Raw genomic sequence first — 11,316 nt, forward strand, 5'->3', positions numbered from 1 at the left:
TCCAGCATGTTTGAACAATCAAATTCAAATTAGTTCATCTGCTACTGAAACGCACGTGTGTCACGTCAGGCGAAAGAGATGTAAGAAGATTTTAGTTTGAAATAACTTTTGAGGACTTCCACCTGTGTGAAAAGTCGAATTTAGTTAACGTTTACACTAGTTTTATGAAATATTTTGATATGGGAGTGAATCGAACGAAATTTATGAAAGCTTTAGTTTGAAAATATCTTTATTTGGGCTGGCCTCCTTTTCGAAAAAAAAAAAACATATCAATCTAAAAGTATATGTATGTGTATTATACGAGATGGTATTTTGTGTGATAGTCATTCGATTCATCGTTCCTTTAACTTTCAAAAATTACGGGTTCATATTAAAAAGGGGGTAGATGTGCTATAGTTTTCTTTTTTTTACTTAAGATCTTTTGTTTCGGTAAATGATTTGAAATTTGATGTAATCAAAACCCTGCACTATGAGAAACCTCTTCACTAAAAACGGCTACAGGGATTTGGATGAAATATGGCACTTTAGAGTCTTCGTAGTCTTCGTAGAATATGTATGTTTTGTTAATAACGCGAAAATAGTAACTGCTTACCTGAATAAGATTCATCCTATACTCGGCTACAGTTATTTTGCCGTTTTGTCCGTTAAGAATAGCAAAAATTCCATTTAGCAAAAATTCCACCGAGTCGAGCGTCACACATTTTTGCGATAAATTCTTCAAAGTTTCCAGAGATTCATGCCTAGTTTTATCGTTCTTGCAATACAAATTTTGCAATAGGATTTTTCCAAAAGACATCGCATATTGGCTTAAATCTATATTTAACTCAAGTAGAACTATGCTCATGGTTTTTATAGACACCTCAGGACTCCTTAAGATAGATTTATGCAAAGCCGGATAAATGCTTTCTTCAAATTCTATTTGAGTAAGTACTTGCAACAACGGTCGACATGCAAATATTAGAGTATCGTTGAGCTTCGTTTTGTTCATTATAATTCCTTTTACAAAGTGATCACGTAATTCACATTTGTACTTGCCAAAATAATCTTCACGATTAATACTTTTCTCGAATCGTACGAGAAGCATTAAAAAAATAACAATGTTGCACGAAGGTTCTTTTCCTATGGCTGTGGAAAAACATAGTTTGTATATCTCGATATTTTGCCACGAATCAAAAAATATTTTCTCTCCCATTTCTATTATACGCGTGTTACGGGAGAGGAGAATATGTTGATACAATAAGCTTTGATAATCTACTATTTTAGTGTACTCTGCTATAAAAATTTTCGAGTTGATGTCAGCAGTTTTTATTATTATATCTGTCCATCCTATAGCAATTAGAGAAAATTTTGCCGATTTCTGAGGCTGAAACGTGGTAAGATCCTTATTTATAACCGACTTTATTACTGCACAAAAATTTTCTACGGCCGCGTCATGATGGCGTTTAATAATATCCACAATCAAATTTCTTACAAGAAGTTGAGAGGGCGAATCCTTATACTTAAACAACGTTGTGCCAATAACTTTACATATCCCTTTAACAATAGCAGCATTAACTCCTAAAAATATACATGAATACATGTTTTAGGGCATAAACTACAAAAATTATACGCAATTTGCATTTCTGTTCATTATTAGGTGCATGTTTTATTTTGTATTCATACTTAGCTTACCAGGATTGTTCAAGATGGACGCAACATTACGGAACAGATCGGGCCGCTCTTCTATAGAAACTGAAAGTACTCGATTCGGTAAATCTCTTAACGCCTTCGATAACTATAAGAACATTCCATCAAATCCCAATAAACGTATAAAATTTTAATTAAAAGCAAACCTCAACATCCGCCATCTTTACTCTGTGCTTAGGAATCAAACTAGAACTGGAAAACTATCGCTGGCACTATCGATGGCTTTTAACTATCGAAAACATCGATCTTTCTTAATCGCTATCGATAGTTTTCACTCATAAATACATTAGGGTCTTTCTCTAACAATCCGGACCGGATCCGGTTATTAGGGTATAACCCAGCCAGTCAAAAGTAGTAAAAAATCTGGTGAAACCGCGCGTTTCATTCACTTCAAAACTGGTGAAAAATCTGGTGAATTTTGTATAGGCGGTGTGCAGATTTTCACCAGTTTCCCCCTGTACGCGTAAGCCTTGCATCACTGTCGCACTCATTCAGATACTTCGTAAGGAAAACATATTGTGACAAATACTGCGGCAACGCGAAGCGAACAACGAGAGATTGGCAGAATGTTCAAAGAATGATGTAGAATGTTCCACAAAGAGAAACGTCAAGTTGGATGAACACTGCGAACAGCGAGAGAAAGAGAATGAGCGATAAACTTCAGAACGTTCTAGAGTTGCCATAAGTACGAGAGCAGGTATTTAAGGGCGCCGCCACAGCGAAGTGGGTCAGTTACAAGTCAGCATTCCCACGACAGCCGGTTCTACGTACCGGAATGACTCGGGTTTTACCCGACCAAGGGCTGTTGTTTCGGCGATCTAACCCCGTCTAGATCGGCGATACCCACCAATCATTATTCGTCCATGGAGCAATACCTTGCAGCCGGATTGCTCCGCATCCTTCTTCTCCGGGCGGGCGTACAGCCCAACCCCGGACCTGAAATTTACTTCTGCTGTGTTTGCCAGAATCGACTCCACCCGAACTCCACTTCGGTTAGGTGCAACTCCTGCAACGGATGGAGTCACCTAAGAACCTGCTCTGGCCTTAGGTCTCACCGGGAGTGGACCACAAACTTTGTGGCTCCCTGTTGCTCAAGCCAAATGGCACAATCAGCCTCCACGGCTACCCACTCGCGTAACGCACGGGTGCGACCTAGCACCCGAAGAGCATGCACGGCCCCCAGAAGCTCCCCTGAGCAACAGCAAACCTCCCAACACACCCCACCCACACAACCTACCGGCCGGTCCCACTCGCGAGCGCGAGCCAACCAGCAGCTACTGGTTGCCCACACCATCTGCTCCGTGTGCCAGAACAGAATATACCGGAATGTGACATCAATCAAATGCAACACATGCCTTGGCTGGTGCCACTTCCGGCTATATTCTGGTCTACGCACCACGCGCGAGTGGACTACCAACTACAGCGCCCCTTGCTGTAGTGCACCGCCGGCGCAGACAACAACGCCCACATCGCAGCCACCTACCATCAGGCTGCAACAGTAACTGAGTCAGGCGCAACAGGCCCAAGGTAAGCCCCACACTTCCCTCACTCCCCGTATCGCGACCAGCTTCCCAAGGCATACGAATGTACTCCAACTCAACTGCAACGGACTACAGAGCAAGATTGAGGAGATAGCAGTCTTCATGGGTCGGCACGGCATATTGATAGCTGCGGTCCAAGAAACGAAGTTGCACAGGAACTCAACTTTGTTGGGTTGCGCCGCCTACAATGTGCTCCGTAAAGATCGCGAGCGAGATAATGGTGGAGGATTAGCGTTCATTCTACACCACACAGTGCAGTATCGGCTAATCGAAGAAGACATCGACCCAAGGGACACTACCCTAGAATGTCAGGGCATAGCTGTCCGGTCAGGCGATGTCAAGCTCGAAATATTTAACGTGTACATACCCCCTGTCACCTGCTGCCCGGCTGGATATCTCCCTGACATAGGTGCGCTACTCAGAGGCGAAAACCGACTGGTAGTAGGTGACTTCAATGCGCACCACGATCTTTGGCATTCAAGCCTGGCCAATTATCGGAGGGGAAACATTTTGGCTCAGCGGATAGACGATTCGACATTCTGCACCATGAACGACGACGCCCACACCAGGATTGTGGGCAGCTGCAGCAGCTCGCCAGACCTAACAATTGCTAGCACTGGTCTGATAAATAGCATATCATGGCGACCTATGCTATCGTTAGCATCAGACCATCTGCGCATAATCATCTCGATCAATAAGCCCACCGACTTTGCTCCCGCGGATCACCGAACCTACACCAACTTTAACAAAGCTGAGCAAATGAGCGTGACCACCTACGCCAGGTCGACCCCGGGGACCCTCGCTTGAGGGACCTTAATTTGGACGGCAACTGGTAAATCAACATAAGCGGAAAAAGTGGGAAGAGCACTTGAAGGCCTGTAACTTCACCTATGGTGTGAGTAAGCTCTGGTCAACCGTGAGGTCCTTGTCCAACCCGACGAAGCGTGATGACAGAGTGGAAATCTCATTCGAAGGTCACGCCTCATCGGACCCGAAGAAATGCGCGAACTATTTTAGTCGGCAATTCACACTGCATCCTTCGGTAGACAAGGCCAAACGTCGAGTGACCAGCAGGCTGCACAAACTGCCCAAAAACAGTGCACCACTTGTTTTCACCAGCGGTGAAGTGAAGGGGGCCATCGGGAAGGCGAAAGCCTCCAAAGCCATTGGACCCGACGGAATCTGTATGCTGATGTTGAAACATTTGGGGCCTGTGGGAGTAGCATACCTCACGGAGGTCCTCAATTTGTCTATGACCACTCTCATCATTCCTGATGTGTGGAAATCAGGGAGAGTGGTCCCACTGCTGAAACCGGGGAAGCCCGCCAACAGAGGAGACTCTTATCGCCCGATAACGCTCCTTTCCCCGGTCGCGAAGACACTTGAGGCCCTGCTGCTCCCATACTTCACCTGCCACCTAACCCCAGCGAAACATCAGCATGGCTTCCGTAAAGTGCACAGCACAACAACAGCACTTAACGCCATAAACACCCAGATAACTCGTGGCCTAAATCGCAACCGCCCCTGTGAGAGAACTGTCCTAGTAGCGTTGGACTTGTCAAAGGCGTTTGACACCGTCTGCCATTCCACGCTGCTAGAAGACATTGAGGCCTCCTCTCTCCCACAGGGACTGAAGCGATGGTCGGCGAATTATATGAGTGGTCGACAATCATCAGTAATCTTCAGAGATCAAACCTCGAAACCAAGAAGAATAAAACAAGGGGTTCCACAAGGTGGTGTTTTCTCCCCCTTACTTTTTAACTTCTACATCTCGAAACTCTCCCAGCCTCCTGAAGGAGTTTCCCTGATCTCGTACGCTGATGATTGTTCGATTTCGGCGTCCGGGAATGGAACTGATGACCTCTGCTCAAAAGTAAACGGTTATCTCTCCAGCCTTTCTCGCTTCTTCACTGCAAGGAGCCTAACCCTCTCCCCAACGAAATCAACGGCGACCCTCTTCACCACCTGGACGAAGGAGGTCAGGCTAGAATTAGGCATTCCCGTCGACGGCACACCTATACCGACGGTGAACAACCCAAAAATTTTAGGGGTTACCTTTGATAGCCTGCTCTCCTTCTCCGCGCACACAACCGCAGTTGTCAACAAAGTACAGAGCCGCAACAAGGTCCTCAAGTCGCTCGCCGGCTGCACTTGGGGCAAAGACAAAGAAACGTTGCTGGTAACATACAAGGCAATTGGCCGGCCGGTTCTAAATTATGCAGCGCCTTATGCAGACTTGTCAGAACGCCGCACTCCGGACAGCGACTGGGTGCCTTCTGATGACGCCTGAGCACTACCTACACAGCGAGGCCCAAGTGCTCCCCGTACGGGAACACAATAAAATGCTCAGTAAGCAGTTTCTGGTGGGGTGTCACAGAAGCGAACACCCTAACAGACCACTGCTGGAGGAGGAGCCTCCGCCCAGGCACGTCAGGGGGCACCTATTCGTGTACAAGGACGCAGTCCAGACCTACACAGGCCAACCACTGGACCCAATGACGTACAGACAAGCGATTAACGACATTCATAGGGAGTCAGTCTCCACCTACCTCGACTCCAGGCCTAAGAATGTCGTTAGCGGAGCCCAATCACCACTTGTGGAAGAGACGGAGCTTCAATTACCTTGAGAGACCCGCGTTACTCTGGCTCAGTTACGGTCTGGATATTGTAGCCGCCTAAACAGCTACCTGTCCAGACTCGACCCAAACATCCCAAATGAGTGCCCGGCATGTGAAGACTCCCCCCCACGACACCAACCACCTCTTCACATGCCAGCTCAATCCGACTCAACTAACACCCCTCTCCCTTTGGTCCGACCCCATCGAAACAGCTCGTTTCCTGGGCCTACCGTTAGTTTAGCTCGACGATAATGATTAAAAAGTTGACCCGAAACAGGCGGGGCTTAGTAGTGCCGCTACAACAACAACAGTTACAAGTCAGCAAGCTACAAGTAAAGTGAGCGGAGAAGTGAGTTGCGAATAAGCAAGCTATAAGTTTAATTGTGTTAAAAAGTAGTAAAGCGTTGTTATTGCTTTAACAAGTATTGTAAAGTGTTTTTACTGTATTAGCAAGTATTGTAAATTTTTGTTGTACAATAAAGTTAATTGTACTGCAATTTGGTCATCGTTAGCATTTATTTAACAATCCAGCGATACGAGCCCGAGTATATTTGGGAAATCCCTCAAGGGCCATTCACATACAACTTTCCTCGCTTGGCTTGACAGTTCAAACTTTGACAACAAAGCGTGAAACGCAGAAGGTATGCTACAATAAACGCTTTGACAGTTTTTGCATTCTCCTTTTCCTCCATATTTTTTATCTGTAAAATAGATAACTAGATAATAATATGCATTAATAATAGCAATAAAAATTACTATTTACCCTATTTTTGTCATTAAATGCCAATGCAAGCGCACGAGAAAAGATACATGTAGGCAGCTGATTGCCAAAGCGGGCAAAAGTTGAGAATTGCCCAAGATTTTGCTTCGTTTCGCTTTGCTTTGCTTCAAACGTTTTTTATGTGAGCATACTCATGCATATGCCTACATCGGTCTTATATGTCAAAGCAAAGAACTATCAAGCTAAGCGAAGAAAGTTGTATGTGAATCAGCCTTCAAGGTTTGGTGGATAATCGTAACAACTGGTGTCAGAAGTGGGATTGTTAAATAAATCCCGAAGGATGAACTACTGAAAATGGCGAAAATTCAGGATCTAAAGATTGAGGAACTCAAGCAGGAGTTGGAGAAACGAAATTTAGCAACCTCCGGAAGAAACGTGGAATTACTATCACGGCTGCGAGAGGCTATGGAAAAGGAAGGTATCGACGTTGATAAATACGACTTCCATCGTGAGGACTACGCGACATCAACGAAGGACGAACAGAAGGATGAAGCTGCTTGTTCGTCGAAGGATGTGCAGCAGACATCCGGGAAGGTTGAAGAACAGCAAAAGACTCCTAGTTCATCAACAGTTATGGACATGAACACATTATTAGCCGCCATGTCCCAGATGTCATCACCGCTGGAAGCCGAGAAAATGTACATGTCATCGCAGCTAGATGAAAAGATTACTCAGCTAGAGCAGAATTTATTCAAAGATAATGCGGAACTCAGAGAGAGACAGGATAAAATCGAGGAGCGGCAAGACAAAATCGAAGAGCTAATTAAGGAGAAAGTTGAGGCTAAGGTAGAAGAATTGGAAGGTCGTCTCCGAGATATGCAGTTGAATCGTCCACCTTCTTCGACCAGCGCCCCCAAGGTGAAGACTCCATCCTTTGACGGCACGATTCCTTTCCAAGTCTTTAAGCTCCAGTTCGAAAAGACGGCTACAGCAAACAACTGGAGCATGGACGATAAATCCGCTGCTCTGTTCGTGGCATTAAAATGACCTGCAGCGGAAATATTGCAGACTATTCCCGACTGTGAAAGGAACAATTACGATGCCTTAATGGGTGCAGTGGAAAGACGTTATGGTAGCGAGCACAGCAGACAGATTTACCAGATGGAGCTGAAGAATCGCTGCCAGAAATCCAACGAGACTCTACAGGAATTCGTCTCCGAGGTTGAAAGGTTGGCTCATTTGGCAATTGGAGATGCATCTGGTGAGCACCTCGAAAGAGTAAAAATCCAGAGGTTCATCAACGGAATGCGGGACGTGTATACCAAGCGAGAGACGTACGCGAATCCAAAGCCAACATTTGCTGAAACTGTCTCGTATGCTCAGACGCGTGAAACGGCGGCGCTCCTAAGTAGACCAGCCTACAAAGTACATCGCGTGGAAGTGGAAACACCGGAAGAGACAATTGAAATGCTGAAGAAGATTATCCAACTTCTGGGCGAGAAAAAGCATGGCTCTGGCAAATGTTTTAAAATTGGCCGGAATGCGAGCAACCTCACTATTGGTGGATGTGTGCTGGGCAGGAGAGAGTACTGACAGTGGATACTGGAGCGAGACATTCCATTATTCGACCGGATTTGGCCACTTTTTATGTGAAGCCACTACCTGGAGCAAAGCTGCAGACTGCAACTGGTGAATGCACCCAAGTGTTAGGAGAAGTACCATGCGAGGTAATAATCGACGGTTGGGCCTCGTACACTAAGTTTATACTGGCAGACATTCTGGATGAAGTCATCATCGGCGTGGATTTCTTACTTGGTCAAGGCATGAAGATTGACCTCCAGAGAATGATCCTGACAGATCGTCACAGGAAAGTTCCACTTAGGGTTGGTTACGACCGCCAGTACTGCAGCAGACGGTTAGTCTTAGAGGAAGTGTCGAAAATTCCACCAGAAACGGAAGCGGTTAGTTGGGCGGAGGTTGGCATTGATGGAGACGGAGTGGTTTCGTCAGGAGAAGGAAGTGGTTCACCGATACAGGAAAAGCGTGACGGTTCCGCCGGCTCAGTGAAGAAGGGGTCGCAGCAAGGAAGTGGTCATGGTAAGCCAGGCAGTGTTTCCGGCAGGAGGAAAGCCGCTAAACCACGTTGCAATGGTGATAAGCGGCTGTGGAAGCAGTAGGCGCGCTTTGAAGTGTCCCGAAAAAGGTGGTCGGCAAAGGCGAGCAGTTAAGCCGGAAGCCAAGGGCGAGATTATACATGTCCGGTCAATGAAGTTAGCATCGGCGGGAGTGCGAGATACGGTGTACCTATAGAGCTGCACTCTGACCAGGGAAGAAATTTTGAATCGGCGGTGTTCCAAGAGATGTGCCAGATACTGAGTATCCGGAAAACTCAAACAACGGCTCTTCATCCCCAATCAGATGACATGGTGGAGCGGTTCAACCGAACCCTGGAAGAGCATTTGCGGAAGGTCGTGGACAGAACTCAGAAAGATTGGGATGTCCGCATACCCCTGTTCCTGATGGGATACCGGTCAGCAGTGCATGAAGCAACAGGTAAAACTCCTGCAAGGGTAATCTTCGGCAGTGAGCTCCGTTTGCCTAGTGACCTGAAGTGTGGAGTAACTGGCGATGCTAGGAGAATTGGGAAAGAGACGTCCAACATCCTGGAAGAAGAGTTAAGAGAAATACATGCTCTTGTGAGGCAGCGAACTCAAATTATGAGTGACAAGATGAAGGCCAGATATGATAAGGCAATGAACTCCGAGGGTTTCCAAGAGGGAGACTTAGGGCCAGTTACTCAATGTCTGGTTAACACTAATCTCCGGTAAAACATCGTTACCGACGTTACCGACTCCATGTTATATGCATGCACAATCCACAATGGAAGAAAGGTTTGTCACCAAAACTACAATGCAACTGGGAAGGTCCGTATAAGGTCGTCAAACGGCTGAATGACGTACTGTATAGAATCCAAACCGTTGGGAGACCAAGAAACAAGCTGAAGGTGGTCCACTTGGAAAGGCTTGCAGCGTTTGGAACAGCAGGTGTGTCTGATCGGGACGATCAGACTTAGGTGGAGGGCAGTGTGACGAATACTCCGGCAGCGCGAAGCGAACAACGAAAAATGGGCAGAATGTTCGTGGAATGACGTAGAATGTTCCACAAAGAGAAAGCTATAAGTTTAATTGTGTTAACAATTAGTAAAGCATTGTTATTGCTATACCAAGTATTGTAAAGTGTTTTTACTGTATTAGCAAGTATTATAAATTGTTTGTTGTACAATAAAGTTAATTGTACTACAATTTGGTCATCGTTAGCATTTATTTAACAATCCAGCGATACGAGCCCGAGTATATTTGGGAAATCCCTCAAGGTTTCGAGGATAATCGTAACAGTGGCGCATATTCATAGTCATATTTAGTACTCAACTAAGTCGAAACTATTCTAAGTCACAACTAAAGCTATTCATAGTCGCCTTAGTTTCGACTTTTATGGCTAAGTACCAACTTAAAATTTAGTTTCGGCTGCAGCTGCAACTAAGTCGTAACTAGGAAGAAGTATTTTATCGAATTAAGGGAAAACAGACGAAATATGTAAAAATTAAGTTGGCAGAGGGTGATTTTGATAATATTGAATAATCTCCAATTAAAATTTACAAAGATCGATCCATTTTAATCGGAAGATGAAATTAAATGCGTATTACAATTCGAATAAAGCTACATCACAATTTTATAATTGGAATAATTTAGATAAATTTTCAAATAATAAGTCAGTTTCACGCTAGTTCTTTTAAAGTAAATTTGAGCATAACATTTATATATCTACTATTTGTATGTTTCACAGCATGCTTTCGACAAACATCGACTTCACATCACTGCAGTTGTTCTGGCTATTTCACACAATTAACAAGAAAATGATACCTTATTCTTTTGCATAATCATGCAATGAAAATAAAAATTACATACACGGATGATCAAACTTGCTATTATTTAATAAAAATGTAATTTTTCCAAAATATCGTAAAGAAAAATCGATACATTTTAACACTTGTTTTTCTATATCGTAAACTAAGTCGAAACTACTTAGTTGAAGTCTGAAATGCGACTATGAATAGAGGTAAATTTTAAGTTGGTACTGAAATTTAAGTTGCAACTGTCAGAATGGGTCGCTGAATGGCTTGTAAGAATTGTTCGCTTGTATAAATAAAAACTGAGCACTTTGATTTTCAGGATTTCATTTAATGAAAATAGTGTTTAAGATCATGAAAAATGATTATTTAAATTATAAAATTATTTGCTTAGCTTCTAGTGAGTTCATAGAACGGCTTTTCGAACGCGACTCCCCTGTAGGGACACGAATTTCGATACGATACGATACCATATCGATGCTTTTGGCATTGGATACCGATATTTTCTACTCGATAGTTTTTCATTCCCACGACAGCCGGTTCTACGTACCGGAATGACTCGGGTTTCACCCGCGAAGGGCTGTTGTTTCGGCGATCTAACCCCGTTTAGGTCGGCGAAGTATCTCAGAAGTTGTCCGTCCATAGGGCTACATTCACTACGTATTCTCCTACTCAGGGCTGGCATCGAGTCAAACCCTGGGCCAGAAACATACACCTGCTGTGTATGCCGGAGACGATTACACCACAACTCCACCTCAGTCAAGTGTAATGCTTGCGAGGGGTGGAGTCACCTCAGAGTCTGCTCGGGACTACGGACACATAGACAGTGGACCACGTCGTACG

General features: G+C 44.7%; 1 protein-coding gene across 1 annotated transcript; it reads right to left on the bottom strand.

Annotated features, from left to right (window-relative positions):
* Window positions 1-280: 280 nt before the first annotated feature.
* Window positions 281-1,904, bottom strand: LOC118749239 (eIF-2-alpha kinase activator GCN1-like). The gene is made up of 3 exons (XM_036484040.1): window positions 1,833-1,904; window positions 1,672-1,774; window positions 281-1,557 (listed from the first exon to the last, which is right to left on the bottom strand). The coding sequence occupies exons 1-3, from the start codon at window positions 1,845-1,847 to the stop codon at window positions 455-457; spliced, it is 1,221 nt and encodes a 406-aa protein (XP_036339933.1). The 5' UTR covers window positions 1,848-1,904; the 3' UTR covers window positions 281-454.
* Between the last annotated feature and the right edge of the window lie 9,412 nt (window positions 1,905-11,316).

The sequence above is a fragment of the Rhagoletis pomonella genome, unplaced genomic scaffold (assembly GCF_013731165.1).
Source record: "Rhagoletis pomonella isolate Grant_MI unplaced genomic scaffold, Rhpom_1.0 Rhpom_scaffold_00001, whole genome shotgun sequence".
In the NCBI taxonomy this organism is placed as follows: Eukaryota; Metazoa; Arthropoda; class Insecta; order Diptera; family Tephritidae; genus Rhagoletis; species Rhagoletis pomonella.